The 23,131-nt window shown below is 44.5% G+C and overlaps 2 protein-coding genes across 3 annotated transcripts; one reads left to right on the forward strand and one right to left on the reverse strand.

The window, feature by feature from the left end:
- Positions 1-1,355: 1,355 nt before the first annotated feature.
- snx20 (sorting nexin 20) lies at positions 1,356-20,954 on the forward strand. 2 transcript variants are annotated; one of them, XM_041837921.2, is made up of 4 exons: positions 1,356-1,731; positions 1,875-2,038; positions 2,614-3,102; positions 20,650-20,954. In XM_041837921.2, exons 1-4 carry the CDS (start codon positions 1,611-1,613, stop codon positions 20,719-20,721), a joined length of 846 nt encoding a protein of 281 aa, XP_041693855.2. In that variant the 5' UTR covers positions 1,356-1,610; the 3' UTR covers positions 20,722-20,954. The 2 variants fall into 2 exon arrangements, with proteins under 2 accessions (XP_041693855.2, XP_041693854.2); XM_041837920.2 differs by lacking the exon at positions 20,650-20,954 and having other exon boundaries at positions 2,614-3,703.
- On the reverse strand, positions 6,949-23,097 carry LOC121532163 (terminal nucleotidyltransferase 4B). The gene is made up of 12 exons (XM_041837919.2): positions 21,657-23,097; positions 18,808-18,931; positions 18,553-18,599; positions 18,307-18,436; positions 18,069-18,176; positions 14,464-14,592; positions 13,535-13,748; positions 13,151-13,277; positions 11,283-11,386; positions 10,972-11,117; positions 8,918-9,058; positions 6,949-8,776 (listed from the first exon to the last, which is right to left on the reverse strand). The coding sequence occupies exons 1-12, from the start codon at positions 22,229-22,231 to the stop codon at positions 8,588-8,590; spliced, it is 2,034 nt and encodes a 677-aa protein (XP_041693853.1). The 5' UTR covers positions 22,232-23,097; the 3' UTR covers positions 6,949-8,587.
- Between the last annotated feature and the right edge of the window lie 34 nt (positions 23,098-23,131).

Raw genomic sequence — 23,131 nt, forward strand, 5'->3', positions numbered from 1 at the left:
GCTCAGGGAACGCTGTGGCATCCGGACCCACACCACCTCTAGCTTTGGGATTGGCCACTGAGAGGCATAAATGGGCTAGTCTAGGCATTCAGGACAATGTGGTGAACACGTTGCAAAACGCCAGGGCTTCCTCCACCAACGTGTCATATCAAATGCTGAGGGGCATATTCTGTACTTGGTGTGAGGGTCATAATGTTGCCCCCGAGTCATGTGATGTACAAACGGTTTTGCACTTTTTATAATCACTGCTTGGCAGCCCAGAACTACATGGGAGGATCTTGTCAATGATCTCAAGGCAGCTGGGACCATAGTCACCAAGAAAATAATATGCCATTTAGCAGACGCTTTTATCCAAACAATTGGTAACACACTACACCGTGAAGGACTGAAATCCTGCAGCGCCCGCAAGGTCCCCCTGCTCAAGAAAGCACATATACAGGCCCGTCTGAAGTTTGCCAATGAACATCTGAATGATTCAGAGGAGAACTGGGTGAAAGTGTTGTGGTCAGATGAGACCAAAATCGAGCTCTTTGCCATCAACTCAACTCGCCGTGTTTGGAGGAGGAGGAATGCTGCCTATGACCCCAAGAACACCATCCCCACCGTCAAACATGGAGGTGGAAACATTATGCTTTGGGGGTGTTTTTCTGCTAAGGGGACAGGACAACTTCACCGCATCAAAGGGACGATGGACGGGGCCATGTACCGTCAAATCTTGGGTGAGAACCTCCTTCCCTCAGCCAGGGCATTGAAAATGGGTCGTGGATGGGTATTCCAGCATGACAATGACCCAAAACACACGGCCAAGGCAACAAAGGAGTGGCTCAAGAAGAAGCACATTAAGGTCCTGGAGTGGCCTAGCCAGTCTCCAGACCTTAATCCCATAGAAAATCTGTGGAGGGAGCTGAAGGTTAGAGTTGCCAAACGTCAGCCTCGAAACCTTAATGACTTGGAGAAGATCTGCAAAGAGGAGTGGGACAAAATCCCTCCTGAGATGTGTGCAAACCTGGTGGCCAACTACAAGAAACGTCTGACCTCTGTGATTGCCAACAAGGGTTTTGCCACCAAGTACTAAGTTATGTTTTGCAGAGGGGTCAAATACTTATTTCCCTCATTAAAATGCAAATCAATTTATAACATTTTTGACATGCGTTTTTCTGGATTTCTTTGTTGTTATTCTGTCTCTCACTGTTCAAATAACCTACCATTAAAATTATAGACTGATCATGTCTTTGTCAGTGGGCAAACGTACAAAATCAGCAGGGGATCAAATACTTTTTTCCCGCACTGTATGGGGAAGTATAGACATGGTGGTTAGATTGGCCAAACTCATCATTACACACACCCTTCCCACCATCCCCCCACTGCACTACAGTTTCACTTCCCCATTGGTGTCTCTGCTCTTTCTGTTGCTTCAGTCTTACTTTATATTCACACACTCCCTCTTTCTGTATTCTTCCATTTCTTGTTTCAAACAGGGCATGTCAACAACCTTAGTTATACCGAGTGTGTGTTTGTATGCGCATGTTTGTGCAGAGCTAGGAGCTGATTTAGGACTGAGTATTTCAATCATCTTCCCCAGCACTACTACTGTATGCTGATGAGCCCGGATGGCGGAGAGGGCAGTGCCACAAGAGAACACAGGGATCAATACAGGGATCCAACAGTCCAATGATCCATACCCTGAAGCAACAGCTGAGAGCCTGGACCTTGATGATTCACATCAACAGGGTAAGAAGCACCTGGGTGCTTTCAGTCATTTTCCTTCAAATGGTACTTTAAATAAGTAGCTGAGCAAAGCATGTGTTTGATTCTGCTTGTGTGAGCAGTAATATGGCATTTTTCATCTGTCTGTCTGTCTACTCTGTACGTAGGTGCTTGTGGGTATGACCTGTGTCCAGGCCCCAGTTCATCCTGTATGACCACCAAAGAGCTGCAGCAGCACTGGCGCGCGGTGAAGCACAGACTGAAGCCGGTCAAGCTGTTGTTTGAGATCCCTTCTGCACGCACCATAGTGCAGCACCTGTCCAAATACGTTGTGAGCTCTATTTTACGTACAGCATACAGCAGGGATTGTCAACTGGCGGCCCGCGGTCCAAATTCGACCCGTGGACGATTATATTTGGCCCCCTAAAGTTTTCTACGCCCAATTTTGACATTTGTATCCAGTTTTTGGACATAAAAGACTGTAAAATTACTAGGAATTCTCCTCAAAATGTTTTTTATTTAGGAAATCTATTCTCAAGTATTTCCACTCATAGAGAGGCATATGAGATTGTGTACCAATGTAATCAAGGTTTGAAATTATTATGTTTTTGTAAAATACAATATCTGTTTCGGCTTCTTGTGTCAATTTGCAGCGTACAAATGATTTATAATCGACCGTCCGCTCAAGAAATATTCAGCCTTCGGCTGAGTCTAGTTGATGATCCCTGGCATAGAGTTTAGGGCACGCTTCACCATAGTTAGAGAGTGTTGCCGTGTTGCAGGAAGCACAATTACATATTTGATTGTCTTCTATTGCAAGATAGTTGAGTGAGTTTAAATAACAAAGTTGCAAGATATGAGGTTTTCTAAATTAGAAGTTTGTCCCAATGTTCCTGTGTTATCCAGGTGTACCAGATCGTGGTGATCCGGTCAGGCAGCTACGACTCCAAGCGTGTGTCTGTCGAGCGTCGCTATAGCGACTTCGTCCACCTCCACCAGCAGCTCCTCGAAGACTTCAGCGAGGAGCTCGAAGAGGTCATACTTCCCCGGAAACTACTAACTGGAAACTTTAACCCCGAGAACATCTGGGAACGCCGCCTGGCTCTGCGAGACTACCTGGCCCAGCTATACGCGGTCCGCTGCGTCCGACATTCCCGCCACTTCCTGGATTTCTTCACTGAGCCCGAGCAAAGGCGAGCGCACGGCCTACTCCGAGCGGGGCAGTTTGGGCCAGCGGTGGCGCTACTAGAGACAGTCCTGGAGCTTCAGGAGAAGATGGGAGGGTGGCAGAGTCCTGTTCTGCTGGTGCCCACGCTGTGTGCCCTCACAGTGTGCCAGAGAGACCTGGAAGAGCCGGAGTCGGCGTTCACCATGGGCCAGAGGGCGCTGCCCACGGTAAGGCGCTATGGGCTGAAGCGCTACAGAGGGCCACTGCTGGAGATGATGGTGGATCTGGGATACCAGTTAGGGCAGCCTGTGGCTCAGCTGCAGGAGGAGTTGGTTCAGGTTAGGGATGCAGAGAGGGGACTGGTGTCTTTTCGCTCCCTTAAGGAGTTGGTGGTGCAGGAGTTTACCTAGGCCTGATTCAGTTGAGATAAGCATGCACAACTTTAAATGATTAAATGACATCAATGGGAGAGCTGTGCAAACACTTCCACTGGGGAGAACATGTCCAAAGTATAGACTTTGTTCAGGAATTCTAGACCTAGCCTTCTTTACCAGGTTTGAGCCAATTCCATTTCAATTCAAATCAATTCAGGAAGTAGAAATTCCAATTCAAGGGTCTTTTCAATAGCATTTATGTTGGAGCACTCTTTTGAACATGTAAATGCAGACAGACCCCCACCTCCCAACTGTTTTATTTTTTATTTTAATAATGAAAGATACAACTTACATTTTCCCACTTACACCACAGGGTCTTAACATATACACACATACATACACATATATATACTGTATATCAATATATATATATACTACCGGTCAAAAGTTTTAGAACACCTACTCATTCAAGGGTTTTTCTTTATTTTTACTATTTTCTACATTGTAGAATAATAGTGAAGACATCAAAACTATGAAATATCACATATGGAATCATGTAGTAACCAAAAAAGTGTTAAACAAATCTAAATATATTTTATATTCTTCAAATAGCCACTCTTTGCCTTGATGACAGCTTTGCACACTCTTGGCATTCTCTCAACCAGCTTCATGAGGTAGTCACCTGGAATGCATTTCAATTAACAGGTGTGCCTTCTTAAAAGTTAATTTGTGGAATTTCTTTCCTTCTTAATGCGTTTGAGCCAATCAGTTGTGTTGTCACAAGGCAGGGGGGTTATACAGAAGATAGCCCTATTTGGTATAATATATTATGGCAAGAACAGCTCAAGCTTAAGCAAAGAGAAACGACAGTCCATCATTACTTTAAGACATGAAGGTCAGTCAAAACGGAATATTTCAATAACTTTTAAAGTTTCTTTAAGTGCAGTCGCAAAAACCATCAAGCGCAATGATTAAACTGGGTCTCATGAGGACCGCCACAGGAATGGAAGACCCAGAGTTACCTCTACTGCAGAGGATAAGTTCATTAGAGTTACCAGCGTCAGAAATTGCAGCCCAAATAAATGCTTCACAGAGTTCAAGTAACAGACACATCTCAACATCAATTGTTCAGAGGGGACTGTGTGAATCAGGCCTTCATGGTCGAATTGCTGCAAAGAAACCACTACTAAAGGACACCAATAATAAGAAGAGACCTGCTAGGCCAAGAAACACAAGCAATGGACATTAGACCGGTGGAAATGTGTCCTTTGGTCTGGAGCCCAAGTATGAGATTTTTGGTTCCAACCGCCGTGTCTTTGTGAGACGCGGTGTGGGTGAACGGATGATCTCCGCATGTGTAGTTCCCACCGTAAAGCATGGAGGAGGTGTTATGGTACTTTGCTGGTGACACTGTGTGATTTATTTAGAATTCACAGCACACTTAACCAGCATGGCTACCACAGCATTCTGCAGCGATACGCCATCCCATCTGGTTTGGGCTTAGTGGGACTATCATTTGTTTTTCAACAGGACAATGACCCAACACACCTCCAGGCTGTGTACGGGCTAGTTTACCAAGAAGGAGAGTGATGGAGTGCTGCATCAGATGACCTGGCCTCCACAATCACCCGACCTCAACCAAATTGAGATGGTTTGGGATGAGTTGGACCGCAGAGTGAAGGAAAAGCAGCCAACAAGTGCTCTTCATATGTGGGAACTCCTTCAAGACTGTTGGAAAAGCATTCCAGGTGAAGCTGGTGGAGAGAATGCCAAGAGTTTGCAAAGCTGTCATCAAGGCAAAGGGTGGCTATTTGAAGAATCTCAAATATAAAATATATTTTGATTTGTTGAACACTGTTTTGTTTACTACATGACTCCATATGTGTTATTTCATAGTTTTGATGTCTTCACTATTATTCTACAATGTACAAAATAGTAAAAATAAAGAAAAACCCTTGAATGAGTAGGTGTCCAAACTTTTGACTGGTAGTGTATATAATATATTTACACCAAAACATAATTAGCTAAATAAAAATAATAATAAGAAGAAGAAAATACAATTCAATGCAGGGATTGTACATTTGCTTTAGAGAATGATAAGGAGAAAAACAAAGAAAATGGACATTCAACGAAACAAAACAGTTTTATTGTTCACAGCAATAAAATGTAATGTTTTCCTATTCCACTTCAAATTGGTTGGAAAGTGACATTTTTGGCTTGAAATATTGACTGGTTTTGAATTGGCATAGACATTAGGCAATGGCATCAACATACTGAATAAATATTTTTATCAAATTAAGCATTTTTGTTCAATTAAGATGCTTGTTGGTGGCTTGTCTGTTCGAAAAAACGAATTCAGTGTTGAAATGAATGAGCAGTGAGCACATCATGAACACATTTGCAGTGAACAGAACATTCTTTAGTCATTGTTTGTTCTATTCTAATCACATAGAATAAAGAAGTTTGAAGAACTCAATGGTTCAGAGCTGTAATACTTTACACAACATCAGGTACAGGAGACGATGGGAAATTTGCTTTTCTTTCACAACATCCTCTCATTGGTCCATATTATCACTTGTAAAATAACAAGCTACACTACATGACAAAGTTTGTGGACACCTGCTCGTCAAACATCTCTTTCCAAAATCATGGGCATTAATATGGAGTTGGTCCCCCCTTTGCTGCTATAACAGACTCCACTCTTCTGGGAAGGCTTTCCACTAGATGTTGGAACATTGCTGCGGAGACTTGCTTCCATTCAGCCACAAGCATTAGTGAGGTCGGGCACTGACGTTGGGTGATTAGGCCTGACTCGCAGTCGGCGTTCCAATTCATCCCAAAGGTGTTTGGTGGGGTTGAGGTCAGGGCTCTGTGCAGGCCAGTCAAGTTCTTCCACACCAATCTCAACAAACCATTTCTGTATGGACCTCGCTTTGTGCACGGGGGCATTGTCATGCTGAAACAGGAAAGGGCCATCCCCAAACTGTTGCCACAAAGTTGGAAGCACAGAATCGTCTACAATGTCATTGTATGCTGTAGCGTTAACATTTCCCTTCACTGGAACTAAGGGGACTAGCCCATACCATGAAAAACAGCTCAAGACCATTATTGCTCTTCCACCAAACGTTACAGTTGGCACTATGCATTGGGGCTGGTAGCGTTCTCCTGGCATCCGCCAAACCCAGATTTGTCCATCGGACTTGCCAGATGGTGAAGCGTGATTCATCACTCCAGAGAACGCATTTCCACTGCTCCAGAGTCTAATGGCGGCGAGCTTTACACCACTCCAGCTGACGCTTGGCATTGTGCGTAGTGATCTTAGGCTTGTGTGCGGCTGCTCGGCCATGGAAACCCATTTCATGAAGCTCCCGACGAACAGTTATTGTGCTGACGTTGCTTCCAGAGGCAGTTTGGAACTCAGTAGTGGGTGTTGCAAACGCGCTTGGCTGTCCCGTTCTGTGAGCTTGTGTGGCTTACCACTTCGCGGCTGAGCCGTTGTTGCACCTAGACGTTTCCACTTCACAATAACAGCACTTACAGTTGACCGGGGAAGCTCTAGCAGGGCAGAAATGTGATGAACTGACTTCTTGTAAAGGTGGCATCCTATGACGGTGCCATGATGAAAGTCACTGAGCTCTTCAGTAAGGCCATTCTACTGCCAATGTTTCACTATGGAGATTGCATGGCTGTGTGCTCGATTTTATACACCTGTCAGCAACGGGTGTGGCTGAAATAGCCGAATCCACTAATTTGAAGGGGTGTCCACATACACTTTAAATACAAAAGTATCTTGAAGGTTGGAACCAATGTCTGGATACAACTGAACTGCAAAATGTTTTGTGAGGTCAATTCTGGGAACAAGTACTAAATCATGGAGAGGGGTGTCAAAGAGAATTGCTAACTCCAGGACCAGCAGTGGCCCAACCCTACCCTTATATGCTGGAATTTGGACAACATAAAAATAAGTGCTGTTGTATAAACATTCTGTAACCTTTAAATAAATACAGTTACAAGTAAAATATGTATTATGTTCTCAATTAACATTAGGACAATTTATTTGTACTGTCAAAATTAGGCCAATATTCTTTTTGTGGATCTGAAAGGATTGGATGGATGAAAGCAACTTGGCAGAAGCTGCACTCAGCCTCTTTAAAAGCTAGGAGGTCCCATCACCATATTGCTTACATCCAGTCTGATCCTTTTCGATCTGTGAATGCTAAAGGGCTAAGACTTAGACAGGAAGAGAAAGCAAAGTGCTGGACACCTCCCAGCCCAGATAGGTTAAGGAAATTGTATGACTATTAGGAGACAGCCTGTGTCTGAGATATTCAGCTCAAAATGTGCATCTCAACCATCTCTTAAACAGGCATACGGGCTATTGCTAAGCGTTCCATGCATACCCATTCACATTATAGATTCATATAAATATACTACAAAAATAAATACATAAATCATTTTGTAATAGGCAAAATAGTTGAGTACTGGATATGTTCATATTAGGAAGTTTGCAAACTACAGATATTGTGGTAATGTGTATTCTACCAGTAGGAACATTAAACTGTTCGCTATTACGCCGATTAAACAGTACTGTGAAATAGCCATTGAACAGATCATTACAAAAATCATCCCCGTTATGCAAGGAAACTGGTCCATTTGGGCTGTAGCAACTCAAGGATCTATTCTGCTGATGGTTGGAGATGGCACTTAGAACCCACACTTGGCCCAGTCCACAACAGATCGCAAATCAATATTCATTTTAATTCAGCTGGTAAAGAAAATATACAATCGCTAGTCATTGTAATGTTTTTCTTCCTTTCCCCGCCATTTTGCCTTTTTAAAATCACACAAATATTTTGTGTTCTACTTTTTCCATTGCAAATTAAGGAGATGAGTTGCTGAAAAACTTAAATGTTCAACGACTCGTTTTGTCAGTGCAAACATTTTCCCCAATATAGTAATAATATCCATAGTTTTATACCATTCATTTTCCCTTGTCATTTCTGCTGTAAAGTTGAATTGCCAGTAAGTAAAAGAGACCCACCCAAAAAAGGTTTTCCCACTTCTGCTAGTCCAATGCACCAGGGGGTACTGCCACTGCTAAAGTTCAGGAACAACTGATGAGGCTTGACGACCTTCCTCCATATTCATATTACAGAAAGACTTCGCCCTCAAGACGAGGATAGTGTCAATCTGCCATTTCAACTGACAGAAATAGGAGGAATCTCCTTCTAACTTGGCTTAAAAAATATCACTACCAAAAGCCCTGGTAAGATTGCCTCGATCCTTCCATTTCGGCAGCACAGAGAGAGTGGAGTTGAGTTCCGTGACATAGCGCCCCCTATCTACAGAGGTCCTGCACTGCAGGTTTACATTGGTGCTTTGGCTGGGGTTTCCTCCTCCTGCCAGGACAGCTCTGCTTGCTGTCTCGGTGGCTCCTGCTGTTGCTGTCTGATGACTGTCCTGTTCCTGTGCTTGGCTGTGTGTTGGCATGGCTGTTCTGACAAGACGTCAAACTTGCTCTGTCCACCTGTTGCCAGGAAAACATATAGGATAAGATTCACTTTATTGTCCCTTGATGGGAATTATTTCTTGGAACAGCATTTAGTGTGACATCATAATTGGATGTGTGGTAAGTTAACACTAAAGCTTGTCTGTTATAGTCACCTACCTTGCTCTTGTTCGACTGGCTTACGCGGCTGCCAGAAGAGGAACTTGTATCCCTGTGATTGGTCAATCCGGCACTGTGTGCAGATGAGCCTTGCCTACCCCGTGTCGTAGACACCGGTTTACAGCGGCTTCCGTCCGAATCCTGGAGGGATCATTGCAACCAATCAAGCGAGGGCAAAATATGATTTAACGACCGGCATCTCAGTGTTTTAACGCATGAAAGGGTAGATTACCTAAGGGACCTTTCTGATGGATAAAATGTTTTAGAACTATTTTAAATCACAGGTGCGAAGGAAAGGCCAACACTGGGGCTGTAGTTATCAAGCGGCTCAGAGATACGCGCCAGAGTATTCAAATCAAATCAAATTGTATTTGTCACATACACGTGTTTAGCAGATGTTATTGCAGGTGTAGCGAAATGCTTGTGCTTCTAGCTCTGACAGTGCAGTAATATCGAACAAGTAATATCTAACAATTTCACAACATATACCCAATATACACAAATCTAGTAAGGAATGGAATTTAAGAATATATACATATGGACAAGCAATGACAGAGCGGCATGGACTAAGATACAGTAGAATATTATAGAATAGAATGCAGTATATACATATGAGATGAGTAGTGCAAGATATGTAAACATTATTAAAGTGACTAGTGTTCCATTTCTTAAAGTGGCCAGTGATTTCAATAGGCAGCAGCAGCCTCTAATGTAGTATTGCTTGATACATACAGTGCATTCGGAAAGTATTCAGACCCCTTGAATTTTACCACATTTTGTTACGTTACAGCCTTATTCTAAAATTGATTAAATTGTTTTTCCCCCCTCATCAATCTACACACAATACCCCATAATGACAAAGCAAAAACAGGTTTTTAGATGTCTTTGCAAATTTGTTAAAAATAAAAAACTGAAATATCACATTTACATAAGTATTCAGACCCTTTACTCAGTACTTTGTTGAAGCACCTTTGGCAGCGATTACAGCCTCGAGTCTTCTTTGGTATGACGCTACAAGCTTGGCACACCTGTATTTGGGGAGTTTCCCCCATTCTTCTCTGCAGATCCTCTCAAGCTCTGTCAGGTTGGATGGGGAGCGTCACTGCACAGCTATTTTCAGGTCTCTCCAGAGATGTTCGATCAGGTTCAAGTCCGGGCTCTGGCTGGGCCCCTCAAGGACATTCAGAAACTTGTCCCGAAGCCACTCCTGCGTTGTCTTGGCTGTGTGCTTAGTGTTGTTGTCCTTTTGGAAGGTGAACCTTCGCCCCAGTCTGAGGTCCTGAGCACTCTGGAGGAGGTTTTCATCAAGGACCTCCCTGTACTTTGCTCCGTTAATGTTTCCCTCGATCCTGACTAGTCTCCCAGTCCCTGCGGCTGAAAAACATCCCCACAGCATGATGCTGCCACCATTATGCTTCATTGTACGGATGGTGCCAGGTTTCCTCCAGACATGACGCTTGGCATTCAGGCCAAAGAGTTCAATCTTTATTTCATCAGACCAGAGAATCTTCTTCGGGACCTTCAATGCTGCAGACATTTTTTGCTACCCTTACCCAGATCTGTACCTCGACACAATCCTGTCTCGGAGCTCTACAGACAATTACTTCGACCTCATGGCTAGGTTTTTGCTCTGACATGCACTGTCAACTGTGGGACCTTATATGGACAGGTGTGTGCCATTCCATATCATGTCCAATCACTTGAATTTACCACAGGTGGACTCCAAGTTGTAGAAACATCTCAAGGATGATCAATGGAAACAGGAAGCACCTGAGCTCAATTTCGAGTCTCATAGCAAAGGGTCTGAATACTTATGCAAATAACACTTACGTAAAAATGTCTAAAAACCTATTTTCGCTTTGTCATTATGGGGTATTGTGTGTAGATTGATGAGGAACATGTTTTATTTAATTAATTTTAGAATAAGGCTGTAACATAACAAAATGTGGAAAAAGTCAAGGGGTCTGAATACTTTCCGAATGCACTATACAGCCGCTGGTATGTGAGGAGCAAAGTGTGTGGCGAGAACACGCTCTGTTTCACAAGGTACTCACAGCGTCACTGGAGCTAGCCGATGAATATTGTGGCGAAGAGAATGACGAAGAGGGGGGAGGAGAGGAGGAGCTGGGGGATTCCGCCCCTTCCTCAGAGAGATTGTTAATGCATTCCTCCATCTGCTGAAGCTCCACCAGCAATGTACCTGTGACATCATAGGGGAAACTGTAAAAAATGTGGGGCTCGACAATTTTATAATATTTTGATATAGTGCTGTACTTGGACTGGATAATTACTGTGAAAATCTATTTAAAAATAATTTAAAAAATAATTAAGGAAATGGGCTCTAAAATGTCTCTCCTCTCCTTACCGTTTAAGGTCAGGGAGTTCAGTGATAGGTCAGCCCACTTCATGGTGATCCAGTCTCTGTATTCAGCAACTTCCTGGGTCACCCGGATGATTCTGCCCAGTATACTGCAGGACACACAATAGTTTATATTACCACAGGTTAGAACAGTGGACACAATATTTTTTTCCCACTTAATATTGTTGAAAATATACAGTGCATTCGGAAAGTATTCAGACCCCTTGACATTTTCCACATTTTGTTACATTACAGCCTTGTTCTAAAATATATTTTTTTTTTTATCTCATCAATCTACACACAATACCCATAAAGACAAAGTGAAAACAGGTTTTTAGAAATATTTGCAAACAAAAAACACTGAAATATGACATTTACATAAGTATTCAGACCCTTTACTTTGTTGAAGCACCTTTGGCAGCGATTACAGCCTCGAGTCTTCTTAGGTATGACGCTACAAGCTTGGCACACCTGTATTTGGGGAGTTTCTCCCATTCTTCTCTGCAGATCTTCAAGCTCTGTCAGGTTGGATGGTGAGCGTCGCTGCATAGCTATTTTCAGGTCTCTCCAGAGATGTTCCATCAGGTTCAAGTCCGGGCTCTGGCTGGGCCACTCAAGGACATTCAGAGACTTGTCCCGAAGCCACTCCTGCGTTGTCTTAGCTGTGTGCTTAGGGTCAAACCTTCTCCTCAGTCCGAGGTCCTGAGCGCTCTTGAGCAGGTTTTCATCAAGGATCTCTCTGTACTTTGCTCCGTTCATCTTTCCATCGATCCTGACTAGTCTCCAAGTACCTGCCGCTGAAAAACATCCCCACAGCATGATGCTGCCACCACCGTGCTTCACCGTAGGGATGGTGCCAGGTTTCCTCCAGACGTGACGCTTGGCATTAAGGCCGAAGAGTTCAATCTTGGTTTCATCAGACCAGAGAATCTTGTTTCTCATGGTCTGAGAGTCTTTAGGTGCCTTTTGGCAAACCCCAAGCGGGCTGTCATGTGCCTTTTACTGAGGAGTGGCTTCTGTCTGGCCACTCTACCATAAAAGCCTGATTGGTGGAGTGCTGCAGAGATGGTTGTCCTTCTGGAAGGTTCTCCCATCTCCACGGAGGAACTCTGGAGCTCTTTCAGAGTGAGCATCGGGTTCTTGGTCACCTCCCTGACCAAGGCTCTTCTCCACCGATTGCTCAGTTTGGCCGGGCGGCCAGCTCTAGGAAGAGTGTTGGTGGTTCCAAACTTCTTCCATTTAAAGTATGATGGAGGCCACTGTGTTCTTGGGGACCGTCAATGCCGCAGATTTTTTTTTGTACCCTTCCCCAGATCTGTGCCTCGATACAATCCTGTTTTGGAGCTCTACGGACAATTCCTTCGACCTCACGGCTTGGCTTTTGCTCTGACATGCATGGTCAACTGTGGGATCTTATATAGACAGGTGTGTGCCTTTCCAAAACATGTCCAATCAATTGAATTTACCACAGGTGGACTCCAATCAAGTTGTAGAAACATCTCAAGGATGATCAATGGAAACAGGATGCACCGGAGATCAATTTCAAGTCTCATAGCAAAGGGTCTGAATACTAATGTAAATAAGGTATTTCTGTTTTATTTTATTTTATAAATTTGCTAAAATTTTGAAAAAACCTGTTTTCGCTTTGTCATTATGGGGTACTGTGTGTAGATTGATGAGGGGGGAAAATAATGTAATCCATTATAGAATAAGGCTGTAACGTAACAAAATGTGGAAAAAGTCAAGGGGTCTGCATACTTTCCGAATGCACTGTATTATTCAATGTTCCATTCCCGGCAGTCAGCTCCAGCGAACCCATCACTCACAATTATGTGACTGTAACCCTCCCCATGTGTCCCAGCCCTGCCCCGTACCTCTCGCCGTGGTTGTTGGGGTGGTACTTGGCGATGGGCGACACAGCGTGGCTCAGCACCATGAAGGCATAGTCAAACACCTGCTTCACCTGCATGGCCCCGTATGAGCTACGGCCCACATCATTACCTGGGCAACACAGGAAAGACACCAAACTCTCAAGGTCAGATACAAGCTTAGACTTGGCAGGTGCTTATTGCAGGAGTTCTCAAACATCATCTCAATAAAACAACTGCATCTGATGTCTTATTAATGCAGAAGTCAGAAGCCACTACATTGAATGTGTAATTTTCAGAGATGCATCATATAGGTAGCTAGCTACCATTCTGTAACTAGCATATGCATTAAGCAGTCTTAAAACTACAGAGGTGTGTGCCGGGGCTCACCTGGCTGCAGTGGGTCCTCGATGTAGAGCAGGGAAGGTCTGTATCCATCCAGCATGCTCTTCTGGACCTCATCTTTGGAGAGGTAGCAGCCCCCGTCCTTGATCCGGATCCCCGTCTTCATGTAGTTAAAATGGCGGCCGTACAGCTCAAAGAACTCTATGAGTAGGATGCCAGTGTTGGCGTTGGGACTGCAGGCGTTCTCCCTGCTATGGAGCTGAAACACACATACAATATTGTCTATTACTTATTTCCATCTTAAGAACACGTAGTAGTAAGAACATTATGCTACTGGTGACAAATACCATTTGCCCTCTGGGGATCAATAAAGTTTATTCAATGGTACAAAATGTATTTCTCCTCACTCTCAATGGTTGAGGAAAGGCCGGAAAAATCCTTCATATAATCATTTTCTCCCCAATTTCGTGATATCCAATTGGTAGTTATAGTCTTGTCCCATCGCTGCAACTCCAGTACGGAATCGGGAGAGGCGAAGGTCGAGAGCCATGCGTCCTCCGAAACACGACCCCGCCAAGCCGCACTGCTTCTTGACACACTGCTCGCTTAACCCGGAAGCCAGCCGCACCAATGTGTTGGAGGAAACACCGTACACCTGGCGACCTAGTCAGCGTGCATGCGCCCGGCCGCCACAAGGAGTCGTTTGAGCGCGATGGGTTAAGGACATCTCAGCCGGCCAAACCCTCCCCTAACCCGGACGACGCTGGGCCAATTGTGTGCCGCCTCATGGGTCACCCAGTCGCGGCCGGCTGAGATACAGCTGGGATCGAACCTGGATCTTTAGTGACGCCTCTAGCACTGCGATGCAGTGCCTTAGACCGCTGTGCCACTTGGGAGGCCACATTTATATAATAATTTAATTAGAATACTAGATTGAGAGTATAATGATATAAGGATGACAGGCACCGACCCACCTGTAAGAAGCTGACAGCGACAAGGAAGAGGCAGTAGGAACTGATGCCTCCTGTAAACACTTCATTCATGTCTCTTTGTAATAAGAACTGCTTCAGGACTAGCACCAGGTACGGAAGCACAGGATATTTCTGAGGAGAAACAGACGGAGAGAGAACTTTACAACATTAGTTCACACCATGAGGATTGTGCCTAAATTCAGATGAGCTCAATCATTAGAAACACACACACACACACACTACCAGATAAGCTAAATGCCTTCCATGCTCACATCGAGGCAAGCAACACTGAACCACGCATGAGAGCACCAGCTGTTCCGGACGACTGTGATCACACTCTCCGTAGGAGATGTAAGACCTCTAAACAGGTTAACATTCACACTAAAAAACTAAAATAAATAAAAAACAATGTCTACACTGTATTTCTGATCAATTTTATGTTATTTTAATGGACAAAAAAATTGCTTTTCTTTCGAAAACAAAGACATTTCTAAGTGACCCCAAACTTTTGAACGGTAGTGTCCATGTTTCAAGCAGACCACCATATTCCCTGTGGCCAAGAACACCAAGCTAACCTGTCTCCTCGTAACACTCACATCTGTAGCCATGAAAGGCTTTGAAAGGCTGGTCATGGCTCACATCAACACCATCATCCCAGACACCCTGGACCCACTCCAATTCGCATACCGCCCCAACAGATCCCCAGATGACGTAATCTTGATTGCACTCCACACTGCCCTCTCCCACCTGGACAAGAGGAACATCTATGTGAAAATGCTGTTCATTGACTACAGCTCAGCGTTGAACACCATAGTGCACTCCAAGGTCATCACTAAGCTTAGGACCCTGGGACTGAACACCTCCCTCTGCAACTGGATCCTGGAATTCCTGACGGGCCGCCCCCCAGGTGGTGAGAGTAGGCAACACATCCGCCACGGTGCCCCTCAGGGGTGTATGCCTAGTCCCCTCATGTACTCCCTGTTCACCCATGACTGCGTGGCCGCGCACCACTCCAACACCATCATTATGTTTGCTGACGACATGAAAGTGGTAGGACTGATCACCGACGATGATGAGACAGCCTATAGGGAGGTGGTCAGAGACCTGGCAGTGTGGTGCCAGGACAACAAACTCTCCCTCAACATCAGCAAGACAAAAGGAGCAGATCATGGACTACAGGAAACGGAGGGCCGAGCACACCCCCATTCACATTGACGGGGCTGTAGTGGAGCAGGTCGAGAGCTTTCAGTTCCTCTGTGTCCACATCACTAAGGATCTATCATGGTCCACACATCAACACAGCCGTGAAGAGGGCACGACAATGCCTCATCCCCCTCAGGAGGCTGAAAAGATTTGGCACGAGCCCTCAGATCCTCAAAAAGGTTCTACAGATTCACCATTGAGAGCATCTTGACTACAGCTGGCGACCAAAGTCAGCGTGCATGCGCCCGGCCCGCCACAAGGAGTCTCTAGAGCGCGATGGGACAAGGACATCCCAGCCGGCCAAACCCTCCCCTATCCCGGACGACGCTGGGCCAATTGTGTGCCGCCTCATGGATTCATGGATTGAACCCTGGTCTGTAGTGACGCCTTAGACGGCTGCGCCACTCGGGAAGCCTGCGCAGTGCCCTTTTGACAACAGTGTTTTCCCGCTCATTACATTATGGAATGAACATTCACACAGTCTACTGCCTTGTGCACATTGCTGTGCTTATAATGTGAAGAAATAATAGTTTATCAACATTTTAAACTAAACATTCTGATCTGTTGCATCAGACTCATTGCTTTTTAACTTGTTTTATTTAATGTAGCCGAGGCCTACTGGTTGTATGAATTTAGGATCTATCGTCCCACAACTGTCCCAGAGTCTGTCTGGAATAGGCCATTTTTTTCTCGACAAGCTGACCAATTGAATAGGTAGCCTAAACTTTTCTACTATAGTAGATTGACATAGGCTAGTGATTTTTATGTTCGTTACTCGTCTTGTTGGCTGAGGAAAAGTACATGTGGACAGTTATTCTAACATGTTCAAAGTGCACATCAGAATTCGGTAAGAAGGACCACACATCGTTGCATCCTCGACTTGCATGTTCTATTAATATGAATTACCATAATCTAAATGTGATTTCTGTCATTCTGAGCACCGTGGGTGGACGCCCTAATCAGGTTACGCACCTAATGCATATGGATCCGGTACATTTCTCAAATGTCCGGGAAATTAAAATGTTGCCGGTAAAATGTCCAGCACCACCTTTTCCTAACGGAAACCTTGGTATGACCCAGTACATCACTGTCAAGGACTCCAGCCACCCAAGTCATAGACTGTTCTTTCTGCTACCGCACGGCAAGTCTGGAACCAACAGGACCCTGAACAGATTCTACCCCCAAGCCATAAGACTGCTAAATATACTGAACAAAAACATAAAATGCAACATTTTCAAAGATTTTACTGAGTTACAGTTCATGAGGAAATCAGTCAATTGAAATAAATAAATGAGGCCCTAATCTATGGATTTCACATGAATGGGAATAGAGATATGCATCTGTTGGTCACAGACACCTTACAAAAAAGAATGGCCTCACAATGGGTCTCAGGATTCGTCATGGTATTTCTGTGCATTCAAATTGCCATCGATAAAATGCAATTGTGTTCGTTGTCCGTAGCTTATGCCTGCCCATACCATAACCCCACCGCCACCATTGGACACTCTATTCACAACGTTGACATCAGCAAACCGCTCGCCCACACGACACCATATACGAGGTCTGCGGTTGTGAGGACGATTGGATGTACTTCCAAATTCTCTAAAACAACGTTGGAGGTGGTTTATGGTAGAGAAATTAACATGAAATTCTGGCAACAGCTCTGATGGACATTCCTGCAGTCAGCATGCCAATTGCACGCTCCCTCAAAACTTGAGACATCTGTGGCATTGTGTTGTGTGACAAAACTGCACATTTTAGAGTGGCCTTTTATTGTCTCCAGCACAAGGTGGACCTGTGTAATGATCATGCTGTTTAATCAGCTTCTTGATATGCCACACCTGTCAAGTGGATGGATTATCTTGGCAAAGGAGAAATGCTCACTAACAGGAATGTAAACAAATGTGTGCACAAAAGTTGAGAGAAAATAGTTTTTTGTGCGTATGGAAATTTCTGGGATCTTTTATTTCAGCTCATGAAACATGGAACCAACACTTACATGTTGCGTTTATATTTTTGTTCAGTGTAGTTAGTCCGGGTAGCTATTTGGTTAACTATCTGCATTGACCCTTTTTGCACTAACTTTGACTCATCACACACTCTGCTGTTACTGTTTATTATCTATCCCGTTGCCTAGTCACTTTATTCCTAATTATATGTACATATCTACCTCAATTAGCTTGTATCCCTGCACAACTCAGTACTGGTACCCAGTGTATATAACCAAGTTACCTTTACTCATTGTGTATTTATTAGGACGTATTATTACTTTTCTATTATTTCTCAATTCTCTCTCTCTGCATTGTTGGGAAAGGCCCGTAAGTAAGTATTTCACTAATAGTCTAAACCTTTTCTTTATGAAGCATGTGACAAATACATTTTGATTTGACACACACACACAGTACCTTTTTATAATCTTTGATGAGGGCAGCAGCTTTGACAGCATTCTTCATGTTGAAACTGATGTCAACTTTGACCTCCGTGAGAGAGTCTGTCAGTTTGATGATTGGCACCTAAAGACCAGATGAGATCAGATTTGACCGGCATACGGACACACCAATAATTCCCTGTCCAGAATTATGACCAAGTTCAACACACACTTAACAAGGCTTCCCACCACAGACAGACACACACTACCCATACCGTGGCCTTGTCCAGCACTTTTACAGAATTCTCCACCACCACTTTGTGTTTCCTCAGTGCCTCTTCTAACCTCCATAGAGGGAGGGTGTCTCCTTCCCTGAACTTCACAAACACCACCAGGTCAATGTCACTGCAACACCAACACACAGAATCGCATTATTATCACCAACTTACGCCAAGGAGGAATATAAAGGTTATTAATACCTTTTCAGTAAAGAAAGGACTTGAAATTCAACGACAGCTTACCTGGTGGGTAGATAGAGACCAGTGCTGAAACTTCCAAATACCTGAACCTGCAAAGCAAGTTCACACCATGAGTAATGAGATTGTGAAATTGCATATAAAACTCCCATGACAGCAACCATAAGCTATAACATTATCATATCGGTATGCATGCTAATAAGAATTACTACACCATTTCAAATTCAATAAATAACTGGACAAGGAAGTCAATGGTCAATGGCTTTACATCTCTGACTACAGTGAAGGTGATTGACTTACGTCAGCAGTGGGCCAAAGGTCCTTAATGACCCTCTCGATCCTCTCCACCACCTCCCTCCTCATCCTCTCCTCCTCCGGCCGCGGAGACATGTAGGCATAGAAGTCCTGGATCTCCTCATGGAGCCTGCAGAGTCAGAGACACACACCGTGGTTAGAACGTTGTGTTCTAGAACACGTTTGAAATACCTCAATAGTAATGCAGTCAGGGGTTCCCCGGTAGATTTATGACACTTGAAACATCCTACAACTTTTCACATGATTAATTCATTTCATTTCTTTATATCAAGTCTAGAGTTTATTGACAAACAAGTAGTCTAAATACCTATTACATGTAATATGTTTTTGTTTTAGCCAAATAATCCTATAGCACTACAGTATATAGACTAGAAGTGGCCTTCAGTCTGTCAGTGTACTATGTAGCCTGTGATTACAGAGCAGGGAGTTACTATAAATACACTAGTGGGCAAGTATGCAACTATACTAAAGAGCAGCAGTGTGTATTCCCAGGAGGACATGACGTGCCAGCCAGCTGCTTTTCAATATGTCATCCGGAGGGTAATAAAGTGCTTTAGAATAACCCTCTCCTGGATGGTGCACGGGATAAGGCAATCTGCTGCATCACACTAGGATTTAAATACAGCACAGGAGGAGATAAGGTTCAAATTAAAAGTTTGGTTTGGTTTCTGCATGTACAGGTCTCAGAGCAGTAGTGGGTTTAACGGAAAAGCTCATAGTATAGGCCCCGGCCATTGTAAAATGTAATAGTTTTGGGTGTAGGCCCCATTTCTGATTCTGAAACTATATAGGATAGCTATGAAATATCTGCAATTCATGGAGCCCACACTATTATAAAATCTTACATTGAAAATGTAGGAATGCATGCCTTACATTGACTAAGACGAGTACCATAATCTTCTCAGTATGTCAAGTAAGAAGGAGTGTGTGGACCAGATGAGGCATTGGAATGTAGCAGAACTGGGCTAGCTTTGTGTGGCACCAGTTCAGATCTACCTGGTCAGGCTCTGTAGAAGGAAGCTAATGAGAGGATAACACAGGTCTGCTCCGACATGGACCACTACTCTTTCAACTCACATGAGCCCAAATGTGTCTATGCACTAGCCTTTTGATAAGACTTCTCATATTCTAACCAACTGCTGCTGAATAGAACATATGAAGTTCAGGGAAAGTAATCTTTATCAATGATGAGCTAGAAAATACATTGCCTGGCTACCTACACTCCTCCTTGCTCCGGCCAAACACTACGCCACGCGTTAGTTTCTTCTCGAAAGACAGAGCAGAGGAAGAATTTAGTTTGCTGTCTCTGCCTGGCCGGCTCCCCTCTCTCCACTGGGATTCTCTGCCTCTGACTATTACCGGGGCTGAGTCACTGGCTTGCTAGTGCACTCCCATGCCGTCCCTAGGAGTGGTGCATCACGTCTTGCCAGGCTTTTTTCACTATACTCGACTTGAGTAGGTTGAGTCACTGAATTTATCTTCCTGTCCGGTCTTGCGCCCCCCTCGGGCTCATGTGGTGGAGGAGATCTTCGTGGGCTATACTCAGGGTAGTAAGTTGGTGGTCTGTTAATATCCCTCCGGTGGTGTGGGGGCTGTGTTTTGGCAAAGTGGGTGGGGTTATATCCTGCCTGGTTGGGCCTGTCCAGGGCCACAGTGTCCCCTAAACCCCCCTGTCTCAGTCCCCAGTATCTATGCTGCAATAGTCTATGTGCCGGGGGGCTGGGGTCAGTCTGTCCCATCTGGTGTATTTCTCCTATCTTATCTGGTGTCCTGTGTGATCTTAAGTATGCGCCCTCTAATACTCCCATCTCCTCTCCCCCCCCGGAGGACCTGAGCCCTAGGACCATGCCTAACGACTGGAACCCTCACCTGTTCATCGGACCTGCTACCTTATCCTAGACGTGCTGTTTTGACCCTCTCTCTCCCGCACCTGCTGTCTCGACCTCTGAATGCTCTGCTATGAAAAGCCAACTGACATTTACTCCTGAGGTGCTGACCTGTTGCACCCTCTATAACTACTGTGATTATTATTTGACCCTGCTTGTCATCTATGTAGAACGATCTAGCCTTAATGGCCATGTACTCTTATAAACTCCACCGGCACAGCCAGAAGAGGACTGGCCACTCCTCAGAGCCTGGTTTCTCTCTAGGTTTCTTCCTAGGTTCCTGCCTTTCTAGGGAGTTTTTCCTAGCCACTGTGATTGTACATCTGCTTGCTCTTTGGGGTTTTAGGCTGGGTTTCCGTATGAGCACGTTGTGACATATGCTGATGTAAAAATGGCTTTATAAATAAATGTTATTGATTGACTGATTGATTTAGTTTGAGCAGAGAGGAAGGGGTCGTCACTAGTTACCACAGCCACAAAGTAATAAACCCCGCCTATTTCTACAATCTATCTTCTTAAAAAAGTGCTTTTAAACACAACCACAACGCTAACCTTATGCCTAACCTTAAATTATGACCAAAAGGCCAATTTGTGTTTACATGAATTTGTATGATATAGCCACATTGGCTAGAATGGTCCCATCTGATCTTGCCTCCTCGGGACCGCCCTCCATTTTTGACGACATTTATTTTCATCGTTAGCGCGGCCACTAGAGTATCTGGTCAATATAATGGATAATCTGTGGTTTGAGATGTTCACTCAGGTTAGAAAAACAGACAATGTGGGATCCTTCTGTGTGAGAAATCATCTCATGTAGATCAATTTATCAGGTATAAATTCTTGCCAACCCACAAAAGTCCCTCCCTGTGCTCTGTAATACATAGTCAGCCAGACAGTTCAAACATGACAAGTTAGAGCAGTTCTGCTGCCCCAGGCATCCTTCCTTACCCCAAAATCCCTGCAGGGTAGTTCCTGGTTTTCCAAGGCGTGTCCGTGTAACCAACTCTACGGCATCCAGCGTCGTCCACAGCAGAGTTGCTGCTAATACTCAATAAACTGCGGTTAAAACCGAAAGTGCTCGCTCGGTTGTCTCTCCTCCGTCTGTTCCCAAATCCGTATTCTCTCCCTCTCCAGCTACCGAATGCAGTTCCACCCACAACCCCGGCACCACTACTGCCCCTCCCCGCAGGATACTGGTTGATATTTGCTTCCAATAAGTCGGATAGCTGTTCTATTTCATTATCGCCTTTTGGATTAATCGTCCCTTGCATTCTCGCCTCACTGCTGCTCGTGCCACCGTCGGGGACTCCGTCCTGAATCACGTTTCCCGTGCCCCCGTTCACCGATACCGTTGTACTAGGACTCGTCTTGGTGGTGGGCGTGTTCGAGACAGCAGAGCCGTGGTTGTTATGATTATTCAAACTGAAATTGCCCAGACCATGAGTCGTTATCCAAATCTTCAACCACGCGCTGTTGGCAGTGCCGAGCTGTTCTGGCTGGAACCAAGCGATTCTTGGATCCATGAAGTGAAGCGCACGGGCGACGCACCCGTGCACGGCACGCTCGCTGCTGGCTAGGTGTACGTGACTGGCACTGTCATAATAGCGGTAACTACACCGAGCTGCTAACGATGCAGGAGGTTTGACAACTTCTGTGTACAGTATATGCAAATCCAATAATGTAGATGTAGACAACAGTCTGTATTAACACGACACCAAATTAAATTGTGGAAATACAGACATCGAGTACATACTAAGAACAAAACGTGTCAAGCTGTGTGTAATTTTCTTCAGGGACTCCATCAATGGCGGAACTGATAGTATTGCTCAAACCAAAGATGATGGATATACTGACAAGATACATCTCTTTGCCCAAACAATGGGAGTAGTTGTCCACAAAGCGGCACGGCGGGATCCTTTCTTTGGATTGGTGGATATCTCATTATAATCCTTTTTTGAACCGCCTGTATTCACTGGAGAGAGATGCTATGTTACTAGCCTCATGCCATGAATATCCATAGCCATCCCGAGACAACTCCGATAGTGTTTTTTCTCAGTTGCCGGGATGTCACGTGTCCTACTTATATCAGTACACTAACAACTTTAAGCATTACGAAACTAATATTCAATCAAATAATCCTCACGTAGCCAATAAACCATTAATTTTTTGATTGACCAAATTCGAAACTCCCATTGGCCTCCATACAAAAACTCATTGCGAAGCAACGGGAAAAAAACGCAACCTGCTGGAGGGCGACAGACTTTCCGCCGAGTTGGGCCTCTCTCTTCCTCTTCCTCTCTGCTCAAACGCCACTCATGGACGGTAGATTGTCATGTCTAGATGGGATACAGCTTTTGTCAAATTTACGTCAAAAGTTTTTTGTTTTGCATTTTAGCTAACCCTAACCCTTTAACTTACCTTGA

The sequence above is a fragment of the Coregonus clupeaformis genome, chromosome 19 (genome assembly GCF_020615455.1).
Source record: "Coregonus clupeaformis isolate EN_2021a chromosome 19, ASM2061545v1, whole genome shotgun sequence".
Lineage (NCBI taxonomy): Eukaryota > Metazoa > Chordata > Actinopteri > Salmoniformes > Salmonidae > Coregonus > Coregonus clupeaformis.